At 43.4% G+C, this 14499-nt stretch overlaps 1 protein-coding gene across 1 annotated transcript in view; it reads left to right on the top strand.

Moving 5' to 3' along the window:
- Positions 1-5428, top strand: part of LOC110522764 (voltage-dependent R-type calcium channel subunit alpha-1E) — a 96534-nt gene extending 91106 nt beyond the window's left edge. Inside the window, exons 43-46 of the mRNA XM_036968771.1 lie at positions 2430-2558; positions 3124-3268; positions 3453-3634; positions 3754-5428. Coding sequence (XP_036824666.1) covers positions 2430-2558; positions 3124-3268; positions 3453-3634; positions 3754-4329 — 1032 coding nt within the window. The 3' untranslated portion in view covers positions 4330-5428. The remainder of the gene's footprint in view (positions 1-2429; positions 2559-3123; positions 3269-3452; positions 3635-3753) is intronic.
- The last annotated feature ends 9071 nt before the right edge of the window (positions 5429-14499 follow it).

Genomic DNA, 14499 nt, shown 5'->3' with positions numbered 1-14499 from the left:
TCATGGGACTGATTTTTGCATTTTTCGGAATCAATTTGAGATACTTTCAGATGATGTGGACATGATGTGTGTAGATTGCTTGCATGGTAAGTAAACCAATATTTTATTTTGTCATTTGGGTGAACTATGCCTTTAAAGTTCATTCTGCATGTACACAGTGTAAAAGCATGTATTAGTATGTTACTCACTTAATGGGGAAATGATTCTGTTTTTAGTATTACACACTTAATGCATTAGTAGTTAGACTTTTGATGGATCCAGTGAGATATTATGGGGTTGGGTTATAGTCTGGTAGGATGTGGTTGTGATCCAGAGAGAATGGGAGGGGGGAATTGAGACTGTTTGTCCCAGGAGAGGCAGCGTCTGGCTGGACTCACTCTGACTCATCCAATCCCCCATCCATCACTGTGTCACTGTCCAGTCAATTAGTTGTCGCTGTCCCAGCCCAATCAGTATGCAGTATTCGGACGCTAGTGGGGTGTGATTTGTGTCGAGAGGTTTTATGTATGGTGCCAGTGTATTCTGCTTCATCATCAAACTCGTGTCTGAAACAACATTGTATAAAGCACTGTTGCTGATCCCTACACTCTTATTCTTAGAAAAAAAGGGTTCCAAAAGGGTTCTTTGGATGTCACCGTTTTTGGTTCCAGGTAGAACTCCTTTGGGTTCCATGTAGAACCCACAGTGGAAAGGGTTTGACCTGGAACCGAAAAGGGTTCTTTAAAGGGTTCTCCTATGGGGACAGTCGAATAACAATTTTTCCAAGCGTGTACAGTACGATCAGACTGTCATCATAACTATTAGACCCAGCACAGATTAGTTTCTCATCTGTGATTCAGGCACCCTTTTAGTCCTTTTTTGCACCAAATGGTAGTTACAGTCTTGTCCTATCGCTGCAACTCCAGTACAGACAAGGGAGAGGCGAAGGTCGAGAGCCATGCGTCCTCTGAAACACGACCCTGCCAAGCCGCACTGCTTCTCGACACACTGCTTGCTTAACCCAGAAGCCGGCCGCACCAACGTGTCGGAGGAAACACTGTACAACTCGCGACTGACGTCAGCGTTCAAAAGGTGTCGCTAGAGCGCGATTGGACAAGGACATCCCAGCCAGCCAAACCCTCCCCTGTGCCGCCTCATGGGTCTCCCGGTCGCGGCCGGCTGCGACACAGCCTGGGATCGAACCCAGGTCTGTAGCGACACCTCAAGCACTGCGATGCAGTGACTTAGACCGCTGCCCAACTCGGGAGGCCCCGTCATACACACTCTCACGTTACACTCAAAGCCATTCAAACACACACCTATATTTTTATCAATACACACTCTAATGACCTCTACACAATCAATGCCAGTTCTATCCAGCAGTACTGGATTGTAGTAGCTGATACAGCTGCCTTGCCCCCTTCTGTGTCATTCCCAACTTCACCATGGCAATGTCTTACCATGCTGTCCACTCCACACAGTGTTGTTCCTTGTTTTAGGCATTATGACTGCGCACCCATTTCTATGAAATGGTATCATCATTTCTTCGCCATAGGCTTTGATGGACCATGCATATTATGCTTACTTTGCAAAATTGTCGGGATTCCGCTGAGCTTTGGCACTATGGGGAGTGTGACTCTGACTACATGAAAGTGTGTGCCTTTCTGTAAGTGTGTCAATGGAACAGAGATGGAGACGGCGGCTTGTCTCTAGTCGTTAAGTGTCAGACTCAGCACTCCTCTCATGGTTTTGCGGTTTAACTGTACTGTGCCAGTATTTGGCACCGTTGTCATCATACAGAGCTGTATGACATATGGCTCTCCCACACACCTCTCTGTTCTTTGAGCAGCTGTACAGAGTTCTGTTGGAGGATACTACTCACATCTTTTGGTTATGGTTTCTCAGCTCCTCTCAACTCTTTGGTGATGAGTGAGGCATTTTGGTTTCCTAAGCCTGCATGCATGTGACTGGTGCTTTCCTCCGCTTCATGACTTTCAGTTATTCAAGCGCCAGCTTTAACCCCTTTTTGCGCATGTCGACACCGCCCCCTTCCTCCCCTCAGCCCCTCCTCTCTGCCCCGCCTGGTTGTCAGCCCCTCATTGACAGTGGTACTCCAACCCACAGTACTTCTGAAGAATCCAGACAGGCACCACTCACACAGGTTCACAATGAATAGTGAAAAATGAATACATTACACTGCCAACACACAGTGCTTTGGCGGTCACTGTGCTCAGCCAGTGCTTTTACTCTGAGTTAAGAGGGTGTACGGCTATTTGATATTGATAGCTTCACTCTACAGTATGTCAGTCAGCATACTACATCTGCTTGTGGCGTGTTGGTACAGTAGTCCTCTGCTGGTCCCCTGACGTCATTGCTGCAAACTCTGTCTGTTTTCACACATTAGAACTCTGCTGTGTTTCTCTCCCCTTCCTCTTTCTCTAACTATATAGGTTCCGGAGCGCAAAGAGTTTAACCGCATCCTTTGCCCTACTAACAGGCAGGATGCCCCACTCAAGGTGCCCGGGTGGGCAGTCTCTATCCGAGCCTCGTCTATGCCTCAGCTGGCTGTAGACACACAGGTACCTGTTACTGTACAGCCCCTCACCTCCCCTCCTCTACCCATGGGGAAAGAACAGGACCCAGGCAGACAGCCTTTGTGGCGGCTTCAGAGGGATTGATGAACACTGGGGCAGTGCAGGGACATAGATACAGCAGTCAGTCAACCAATCTGCCATGAAGTGGAGGATTGGATGTTACTAGGTTGCTATAGTAGATACATATGATTTCAACTGTTACCTTCAATGGTTGTTGACAGTGTGGGTGGCATACTTTGGTTTCTAATCCTTGCGTGGCAAAAATGTCAGTATGCCAGGTTTTCCAAAACGGTGTCTTTTTAGTTCAAGGTAATATGGCTTGGAAGTGACTTTGGGTCCTTGAAAAGCGCTATGTAAATACCATGTATTAAACATGGAATGTGTGTGGTGAATGGGAGAAAGTCTTCTGCTCAGAACTAGAACTCCACACACTTCCTACCCTCCCACATTCTCTCAACCAATTGCATGTGTGTGTGTGTGTGTGTGTGTGTGTGTGTGTGTGTGTGTGTGTGTGTGTACTGTATGTGTGTGTGTTTATCTGTGTGTGTAGGTTGGGACGGACAGCAGCAAATTGATGAAACGCTCCTTCTCCACTATTGGTGATCAGTGCGTAAATGGGCTGTGGCAGGAGGAGTACTCTCTGGAGAGGGTCAGTTCTGACCGTCTGTATAGACCACGACAGAGGAGCATCAGAGGTACCTTATACACAGTTGCAGGAATGTGTTCACTATGCCATTGCTTAGGGTCTATTCACTGGTCCTGTTCCATTTGAAGAACACTGGTGGTTCTCAGTTTTAGAAGCCCCCTGATGAAAGCTGTGTGTTTACTAAAATGTATGTGACCCTCTTCATAGCTCCCCTCTCTCTCCTTGCCTCTCAGGCATCAGGTCCAACCTCAGGGAACCAGTGGATCAAGAGCGGGGGCGCTCCAAAGAGCGGCGCCACCTGCTGTCTCCCGACGTGTCCCGCTGCAACTCTGAGGAGCGGGGCCAGGACCCGTCACAGGAACGCAAGCAGTCCCGCTCCCCCAGCGAGGGACACGCACATGTCCACCATAGACAGGTGGGTGTTCTTTTAACGGCCCTGACACTGTTATTATTTAATTACTGGCTTTAACTGTCAATAACCGCCCCTACTACCATTAAAGCCTGGTTTATGTGTGAAATCTCTTATCTCTGCAGGGCAACACTTCAGGCAGCCCAGGCCCGCCTAACTCTGAGTCCAGCACCCCCAGTGGCCGTCGGCAGCTCCCCCAGACGCCATCGCGGCCACGCCCTCACATCTCCTACTCCCCCCTGATATGCCGAGCCCACCCCTCCCCCCCTGCTGTCAGCGAGGGCAGAGCCCAGACCCAGGAGGCCCCTGGAGAGACGGAGGAGCCCTTGTGGAGGGAGGAAGAGGAGAGGCCAGCCCAGGTGGCAGGAGGAGGATCGGGGGTGGGGGTGGTAGTAGGGGTGAGTGACCCAGGGTTAGGGGTCAGTCACCCACATCCCTCCCCTCACCGGTACATCTCGGAGCCATACCTGCCCCTGCACGAGGAGTTCCACAGCCCAGACTCCTCAGGCCTGGAGGAGACTCTGACCTTTGAGGTGGCCATTGCAACCAGTCTGGGTCGGGCCAACACCATCAGCTCTGCCCCCCAGCTCAGACACAACTGGCAGGTCCCCAACGGACACTTCCATAAACGCCTGGGTCAGGCCAGCTCTGTGGCCGCCTGCGAGCTCCTGTGTGACACCGACGAGGATGACCGCTGTTAGGGCCGGGACTGGGAGAGGAAGAGGAGGAAGATGGACAGCAAAACTGGGTACCAGAGAGACAGGGGTCCTCAGTCTGAAGTACACTGTCAGGGCGTGTACTGAGTGTGCATCTGTCTGTGTGTGTGTGTGTAGGAGTGCAATATGTTTGCCAAATAAATAAGACAGGGAAGATATGGGAAGTGCACTGCTGACGTACAGTGCAAAAGTTCACCAGTTGCATTTTGATTGTTGTTTGAACAAAGTCGAATAACTGGGGAGAATGTGTCCTCACTGCTTAGACCTATGAAAAATAATAAGTATGTTTCAAGTACAGTATGTAGCTGAAAATAGCATGTGAGACTGAAGTAGCAGGAATGTATTAAAATTGTTCTCTTTTCCTCATGTAAGATAAGAAGAAAGCTCTCAATTGTTAGATCTTTGTGGATCATGAAACCGTGATTGGTGTGTAGGGATCCGAAGCAGACATTGGCTGTCACATCAGACACTGCTTTAAAACAACCCAGCTAGCACATTTGGTTGCTTGGAAATTGTGGCAACGAAAGTTCTTGGTCCTGGCAACGAAGCCATAAGTTTCTTCACCAGTAAAATGCAACGTTTTTTAAACATTCTGAGAATGGAAGTGAAAATATTGTCTCTTCTGGGAAAGTACATTTTTAGGTTGCAGAGAGGATCTGAGAACATTTTACTATGGTTACCTGAAAGTTTTATTAACGTTCTGAGAACGTAAATTATAGGTAGTTTTACTGTTTTGAACTCCAAGCACAGATAGGACATTCATGAGGCATTAATCATGCAAACACATTTTTTTTTTTATTGTGGCACAGCGCCAGTGAGATTCAAACCTATAATCCTCTGTTTTCTATTCATGGAATTAGTCCACTGTGCCACCAGGATGTAGTTAGCATGCCATGCTTTTTTTAACTTAAACAAAGCTGTTAATTTTACTCTATTCAACAGACCCTATTTCAAAGGAAACACGCACTTATTAAGATCAGGTGTGGCTCATTAGTGGTCATGGTCAACACACCTGAACACACTTAAGAGTATAGAGAGAGTTTTGTTGATGCTGTGAACGGAATGTGCAGTAAAAAGTTTGGACACACCTACTCATTTCTTTATTTTGGCTATTTTCTACATTGTAGAGTAATAGTGAAGACATCAAAACTATGAAATAACACATATGGAATCATGTAGTAACCAAAAAAGAGTTGAACAAATCCAAATATATTATAGATTTTAAATTATTCAAAGTAGCCATCCTTTGCCTTGATAACAGCTTTGCACACTCAACCAGCTTCATGAGGAATGCTTTTCCAACAGTCTTGAAGGTGTTCCCACGTATGCTGAGCACTTGTTGGCTCCTTTTCCTTGATTCTGCGGTCCAACTCATCCCAAACCTTCTCAATTGGGTTGAGGTCAGGTGATTGTGGAGGCCAGGTCATCTGATACAGCACTCCATCACTATCCTTCTTGGTCAAATAGCCCTTACACAGCCTGGAGGTGTGTTCTGGGTCATTGTCCTGTTGAAAAACAAATTATAGTCCCACTAATCGCAAACCAGATGGGATGGCATATCGCTGCAGAATGTTGTGGTAGCCATGCTGGTTAAGTGTTCCTTGAAATCTAAATAAATCACCAACAGTGTCACCAGCAAAGCACCCCCACACCGTCACACAGCCCCCTCCATGCTTCACGTTGGGAACCACACATGCGGAGATCATCCGTTCACCTACAGTACTCTGCGTCTCACAAAGACCCGGTGGTTGGAACCAAAAATCTCAAATTTGGACTCTTCAGACCAAAGGACAGATTTCCACCGGTCTAATGTCCTTTGCTCGTGTTTCTTGGCCCAAGCAAGTCTCTTCTTATTATGGGTGTCCTTTAGTAGTGGTTTCTTTGCAGCAATTTGACCATGAATGCCTGATTCCCACAGTCTCCTCTGAACAGTTGATGTTGAGATGTGTCTGTTACTTGAACTATGTGATTTATTAAGGGTAAAAAATGACCCGTCACTATGTTTAACAGCAGAGAAAACCCCCTAAATTATATTTTGTCAACTTGAAATTTGATTGAGTGACACCAACATTAGAAAAAGTGAAACATCGCCTTGTTCATATTTCAAAGAAAGCTGTACACCACCAGGGTACAAAGATGGTCTAATAGGCTGACCACACCGCTCGCGTTGCGTTCACGAGCGTCGCAAAATAAATGTAGAAATCCATGTTATTAAATGATAGCACCCACACAGCTCACGCGCACCAACGAGTGTCTGCGTTGCCAAAGGCTAAAATAGAAATCGGTTCTATTTCTGACGCAGATCGTGCTGCAAGTCCTGCCGCTCCCATTGGTTTGTAGAAGCAGGTACCCACGTGCCATCTCCTCCCTGGTTATACCCACGTGGGTGACTGAAGACGAACGAGGTCAGTGGCGGTAATGCACCTAATTTATGAAAGTTGCCCATCGCAATATAAAGTCAAGAGAAGAAAAAGCCTGGAAGGAAGAAAGATGACTAGAAACGATTCGGTTGACCGTTTTATGTGTGGATTAATTGTCAGCTGGTTTGGATTCCGTGTTAGGGTCATTTTTGACCCGGCAGTTATAAAATAATTTACACACCACAAAAAACACAAAGACACACACACACACACACAAAATGTGAAATTGGGATTGTGTGCTACTGATTGAACTCAAAACTATAACTTTCTTCTGCATGTGCAGCATCTCCCCTCCACGACCCCACACATGACTCAAGTTCACAGACAAAAGAAACAGAATTTCAGACAAAATAAACATTTCTTGAAAGCATTGTTTACTAATGGGAAATGCAGTCAGAGGCTATAAAGGTGCTGCAGATGACAGTCCCCCCAGTTCTCTCTTTGCTGAAGCCATGAGTGCACGTTTCAGTGCCCAACAGGTCATAGATCTGAGGAACAAGAGACCAATGATTTAGAAGAGGAGGAGGTATCTGAAGAAGAAGATGGGGAAGAATACAACCCAGAGCACGATGCATCATCTTCAGATGAAGAAGAAATCCCCCAAGCTGATTGAGAGACATTTTTGTCAAAGAACAGCAAAATAACATGGTCCTTGTCACCATATGACAACCAGGCCAGGATAGCAGCACAAAATTGTGGACCCCAGGGCCCACAAGACATGCAGTTGCCCATGCCAAGGACATCGCCTCAACATTCTACATGTTCATCATCCTGGAGATTATGATTTTGAGGGTTTCCGTAAATATGAAGACAACTGGAAGAGGATGGATGAGATTGACCTGCGTGCCTACATAGGGTGTGTATAGGTCTCGAGGCGAGGCTATGTGTGGTCTCTGGGATGCAGAGAGTGGAAGGGCAATTTCCCGTGCCACGATACCACTGGAAGTCTTTCACGCTTTCTCAAGAATGCTACGATTTGATAACCGTGAGAACTGCAAGACGTGTGAGAGACAAACTGAGAGGTCTGGAAGAAGTGGGTGGAGCGTACCTCTACAACCCTAGGCCTGAAGTAACAGTGGATGAGCAACTGGTTCCATTCAGAGGTACATTTTTATTTTTATATCGCTAATGTAAGTGACTTTCACTGTTAATTTTATTATGTATTGCTGTAATATCATTGATTTATGTGATTGTTTTCTGTGACACTGATACTAATTACTGATCGTAATCTCTTTTGTCAAAAGGTTGCTGTCCTTTCCGGCAGTATATTCCCAACAAGCCAACTAAGTATGGCATCAAGATATGGGTGGTCTTCCAGCGCAGCTGGAAGATGCAAGTCTACACAGGGAAGCCGACCAGCGGAGGCACGGAGAAGAACCAGGGGATGCTGGTTGTACTTGATGTGACAGATGGACTGAGGGGGCACAATGTCACGTGTGACAATTTCTTCACCTCTTATGAACTCAGCCATCAGCTCCTGAAGAGGAAGATCACCATGGTTGGCACAATTAGAAAGAACAAACCTGAGCTCCCCCCTGCACCTTCTCATCAAAGTTGACCTTCACCCCCCACTCTAGTTTCTTACCTCCCAAAGAGGAACAAGAATGTGGTCCTCCTGAGCACACTGCACAAAATGGCTGAGATCAGTGATCGTGAGGACATGACACCAGCCATCATCCTGGACTACAACCACAACAAAGGAGGCATGTACAACATGGACATGGTGATTGGAACTTACAGCTGCAGGAGGATGACTGCCTGCTGGCCCCTGGTCATCTTCCATAACATCATTGATGTGTCCTCATACAATGCCTTCGTGACATGGAATAAGATCAACCCTACCTGGATGCCTGATAAGCGGAACAAGAGGAGGGTGTACCTGAGGTAGCTGGGAAATTGCACTTGTAACCCCACACTTTCAAAGAAGGGAGCACCTCCCCTGCACAGCAGCCTCTGCAGCACTTGTGAAAGCTGTTCAGTGGGCTGAATCTTGTCCTGATCCACCGGAGGTTGCAGCTGGGGCAGGCAGGAGGAGGAGATGCCATGCCAATTCTGCCCCACAAGGAAGGACCGTAAACAAATACTATGTGCTGCACATGTGAGAAATACATCTGCAAAGTCCATGCACACACACTTGCATACTGTCTTACATGTGCTAATTAGAGTTGATTGATTTATGTTCTTCACGTTTTTGTTTTGTATCTATTATCTTATTTTATTCGTATTTATGGTGTTTTTTATACACCTTGTGGGTGGGGGCAATGGTTCAAAACATGTGAGAAGACTAGTATTTTGCAGTTTAATTCTTTATTGTACAGTATATAAGAATATATCACTATGTTGCCAAAAAAAGTTATGTTGTTTCCCTTCAATAAAATGCATTCAAAACTACTTTCTGCACATTTCTGTTACTTTCTTAGGCTATACAAGTGCTATCTCTTGCAAAAAAAATATGTTTACACCTATGCAGTACCTTTAGCAGTAGTAATAATAATAATAAACCTCTACTTCAGTAAAGAAAACAATTATGACAGGTGTGTTAAAAACGAGTGGTATCCACTGATGCAGTCAATGCAGTCTTTCTGCATTGTGAAGAGTGACAGGTGACAGGTTGTTTCTTCATGCAAAATAGATTTGGGGTTTAAAATTCAATTAAGCTGCTTTATTTTAGGGGTTTAATTAAGGCAGGTCATTTTTTACCCTTAGGACAAAGGGAGTATACAGAATGTTAAGACTACACAAGGGATGTCTTAAAGTAATGGTGGACGATCGTTTCTCTTTGCTTATTTCAGCTGTTCTTACCATAATATGGAATTGGTCTTTTACCAAATAGGGATATCTTCTGTATAGCACCCCTACATTGTCACAACACAACGGATTGCCTCAAATGCATTAAGGAAATACATTTCAGAAATTAACTTTGAACAACTCACACCTGTTAATTGAAATGCATTACAGGTGACTACCTCATGAAGCTGGTTGAGAGAATACCAAGAGTGTGCAAAGCTGTCATCAAGGCAAAGGGTGGCTATTTTGAAGAAAATAAAATATATTTTGATATGTTCAACACTTTTTTGTTACTACATGATTACATGTGTGTTATTTCATATTTTATTATTCTACAATGTAGAAAATAGTCAAAATAAAGAAAACCCCTTGAATGAGTAGTTGTGTCCAAACTTTTGACTGGTACTGTATATGTTTTTAAATAACATTCTCAGAATGATCTTGGAACTCGTGATGAGGAAACTAAGCTTCCTGAAGCATTGCGCATTTCCAGCCAATTGTGTCAAAAATAGGTTAATTACTCAAAGCTTTGATCAACACGTTGTACACTAGTGGCACCTGCTGGTCAAAATCATTTAGAACCGCCAAATTATTATAGATGAAGTCGCACACGCCGTAGCGCGTGTGCAGGGTAGCGTTTTTGTCTTCTACCAAAACCAATACCAAACCAATCAGGTGGTTGCTCGAAAAAAAACAACGTTTCGGATGTCACTGATCTCGTACTTCTGATCAAGTGAAACAAGCATTGGCACACTGCCTCAAAGTAATGCTTCCACGCATGCCTCGGAACGTAACATTACTACTTTTAGCGTTGCTAATGTTTTCTTGTGGTTTTTATGGAACGTTTTCTTAATGTTCTGAGAACATTTGGGGTGGCAGGTAGCCTAGTGAGCGTTGGGCTAGTAACCGAAAGGTTGCTAGATCAAATCCCCAAGCTGACAAGGCAGTTAACCCGCTGTTCCTAAGCTGTCGTTGTAAATAAGAATTTGTTCTTAACCTGGTTAAAAAATAAAAACAATACTTTAAATAGAGCCATGAGGAAACCTTCAGGAGATGTTAGGCTGAAAGTAGTGAAATTCCCAAAGGAAACGTTGTTTCTGAACCTTCTGAGAACATTACTTTAAATAGAGCCATGAGGAAACCTTCAGGAGATGTTAGGCTGAAAGTAGTGAAATTCCCAAAGGAAACGTTGTTTCTGAACCTTCTGAGAACATTACTTTAAATAGAGCCATGAGGAAACCTTCAGGAGATGTTAGGCTGAAAGTAGTGAAATTCCCAAAGGAAACGTTGTTTCTGAACCTTCTGAGAACATTACTTTAAATAGAGCCATGAGGAAACCTTCAGGAGATGTTAGGCTGAAAGTAGTGAAATTCCCAAAGAAAACGTTGTTTCTGAACCTTCTGAGAACATTACTTTAAATAGAGCCATGAGGAAACCTTCAGGAGATGTTAGGCTGAAAGTAGTGAAATTCCCAAAGAAAACGTTGTTTCTGAACCTTCTGAGAACATTACTTTAAATAGAGCCATGAGGAAACCTTCAGGAGATGTTAGGCTGAAAGTAGTGAAATTCCCAAAGGAAACGTTGTTTCTGAACCTTCTGAGAACATTACTTTAAATAGAGCCATGAGGAAACGTGTAGAAAGTGTTATGCTGAAGTACAGAAATTCCTACAGAAGAATGTTGTTTCTTAACGTTCTCTGAACAATTTGAGAACATTACTTTAAATAGAACCATGTGTAAACGTCATGCTGTGTGATTGTACAAAACATTAAGGACACCTCACTAATATTGAGTACACTCAATGTATATGGCTCTCAGAACGTATGTGCTAGCTGCACCTTTCCCAGACCCTTGTGGGAAGGTTGTACAGTATGCAAACTAACCATAGCACAACCACGCTCTCACCAAGCTCTAAGAAACATATGGTTCTCAGAATGTTATGTTATTTAGGACCCGTTAAGCAAGGACATGACCTTTCCCTGATAGATACTGTACGTTTCCAGAGCTCTGGGGCTTTGAACCCTCTAAAGTGAGGTGTTCCAGTGTCATTCCACGTCAAATCTCTAGTTCTCATTTTCAGCCTAAACATGGTGGCTTTGTCCTTGTGTGACCTTCAGTGTGTCTCTGGACAGAAGACCCACTGCCATGCTGGTGTCTGTCACTGTCACCTCATTGGATTAAGCATGATTACCACTTTGAGTACTTGGGAGAGGGCCAGCCCTAAACTATAGACCCTCAGTGGACAGCAGCAAGACTGGCCTCTCCTAAACTACAGACATAGTGTAATGTTCATGTGCTGGATACTGCTGTCATGTCCATAGTCTGGAAAACCAGGCCCTGATAAAGACATGCTCTGGAAACATTGGCGACGACTAAGTATTTTTTAAACCTCCCACTCTGGGCTGGATGTGTTAATGTGTAGTTCATACATGCATAATCTATGAGCAATTAGTACACAAAATCCCTAGTTTGGAAGCAACTGTTTTTTTGGAAGCTGTGCTGCGCCATTTTTCCTCAGTTTTCCCCCACACGAGAGCCATCCCTCTAGTAATTTGAGACCACTTTTGGCTCGTAAGCTCTATTTTCAGAACTACTGGCTAAAAAGTAAACACAAGTACTGGACAATCTCTTTAAGCTGGAGCATTTGAAAATTATGTGAGACAACTCGGATTTCTACAGAGACTACAAAGTCTACAAAGCCATTTTTCCTGTAAATAGAATCAAGTGTCTTGAGGTTGTTTCCTTTTGTGTAATGAATCATATCTGTAATTTGATGCAAATTATTTCAACATGGATATTTTTATGGATGATTCCTAACTATGATTTATTTTGAAGTTAACTGCCATGTCACTCAACACTGACCGAGTCCGTTTTTGCTATCAGGTTTACAGTGCTGTATAAAACTAGACTTTACCCAGGTACAGCTCTGTCTTGTAGCAACATTATGATGGTTATGATGATAGTTGTGATGATGGTGATCATCATGATGGTGATAGTGATAAAATGTGCCTGCCTGTGAGTAGGGTGACTCAGTGCAGTTGACGGATCCATGTTCACTCAGTGGGGTTCTCTCTCATCAGACCCCAACAGAATTACGTTTACCCGTGGTTTTTAAGCCCAGCATTTGAACATTTCCACTTTTCAACATTCCAGCTTTTGAACAGTGATTGTTCCCCAAAAGATAGCTTCTATTATATCACATGCCGTGTTGTAACTTGTTTTGTGGACATATTTCTGAAATGTGAATAGGAGGTATTTGGTCCAATGTTCTTCTGGCATGTACGGGCCCACTGCTCTGTGGAACATGATGAGTTTTATGTTGCTATTGAATTTCTGGTATTGAAAATAAAAAGCTTATACAGTGCCTAGTGAAAGTCTACACACCCCTTGCACAGTCTTCACATTTTGCTGCCTTTTAATGTAATTTGATATTTTTTCTACAGATCTACACAACTTACTTCACATTTTCAAAGTCGAAGATAGTAATAGAACGAAGATCTACTCGGTGAAAGCACCTGACTTGCCAAGTTAAATAAAGCTTAAATAAAATAAATACAAAAAAAACTTTGGCAGTTATTACAGCTGTGAATAATTCAGAAAAATATTCTACCCACTTTGCACAACATTTAGGGCAACAAATGTCCATTGTTTTTGTCAAAATTACTCAAGCTCATTAAATTTGGTTGGGAATCATTGACGGACAGAAATATTCAAACCTTGTCTCTGATTTTCAGGCAAAAGTCGGGACTGAGACGAGACCACTCAGGAACACTCAAAACCTTTTGTAAAGCCATTCTAGCGTGTCTTTGGCATTCATTTTTTTGTAATTGTCTCACAGAAAAATAAAACTCTTTTACAAGGTTAGGTTTTCAGAAGACTGGAGCAGGTTTTCTTTTAACTTTTTACCTGGGCTTTGCTCCTTTCATATTTATTTTGATACTGACAACTTCCCAGTCTCTGCCGATGACAAGCATACCCATAACATGATGCTGCTACCCCCACAATTCTTTAAAATACATAGGGTTTCACTCTGTGTTGTGTTGTATTGGGTTTATTCCAAACCTGTATTTTTTAATTTAGGCCAAAAGTTAATGTCTTTGACGTGTTGTCTTTCAGTATTACTTAACGGCCTTGTTGCAAACCAAATGGATGATTTGGAGTGGATTTCTTTACACAGGCTTCATTCTTTTCACTTTGTCATACAGGCCAGTAATGTGGAGTGAATGCAATGTTGTTGATCCCTTTGTATTGTGGTGGCAATATTATGATATGAGTATGCTTTTCACAAGCAGGGACTGGGGAGTTTGTTAGGATCAAAATAAATATGAAATGAGCAAAGCCCAGGTAAAAAGTTAGAGGAAAAGTTTTCTGAAAACCTAACTCTGGGATAGAGTTTTATTCTCTGCGGGCGATTACACACATTTTAATGCCAAAGACACACCCGAATAGATTTCCAAGAGGAGTGTTCCTGAATAGTCCCGTCTCTGTCCTGACTTAAATCTGCTTTCAAAAAATCAGAGACAAGGTTTGAATATTGCTGTCCATCAATGACCCCCAGACACATTTACTGAGCTTGAGCAATTCTGTCGAATATGGATATAATGTTGCCCTAAGAGTTGTGCAAGGTTGGTAGAATCTTAATCAAAATGATTCACATCTGTAATGGCTGCCAAAGGTGCTTCCACCAAGTATTCATTCTGGGGTGTGAAGACATACCGAATCAATACATCCTCAGTTAGTATTTCTTAGTAATTTAGAAAATGTTCTATAAAGTTCCAAAACGCTATAACCACACATTTTTCACGTTTTTTTTCATCCAAAATTATTACTTGTGGGTAACTTCATGTGTGTAAACTATTACTGCTCTCAGATTTTTTGTGAATGGATTTTAGATGTGTATTAAAATAGCTGGAATGAAATGTTTGTATCCTGTATTTGACTGTGATATG

Source organism: Oncorhynchus mykiss, chromosome 30, assembly GCF_013265735.2.
Source record: "Oncorhynchus mykiss isolate Arlee chromosome 30, USDA_OmykA_1.1, whole genome shotgun sequence".
NCBI lineage: Eukaryota > Metazoa > Chordata > Actinopteri > Salmoniformes > Salmonidae > Oncorhynchus > Oncorhynchus mykiss.
The sequence above is the reverse complement of the archived record's forward strand: the minus strand, read 5'-3'. Positions and strand labels throughout refer to the sequence as shown.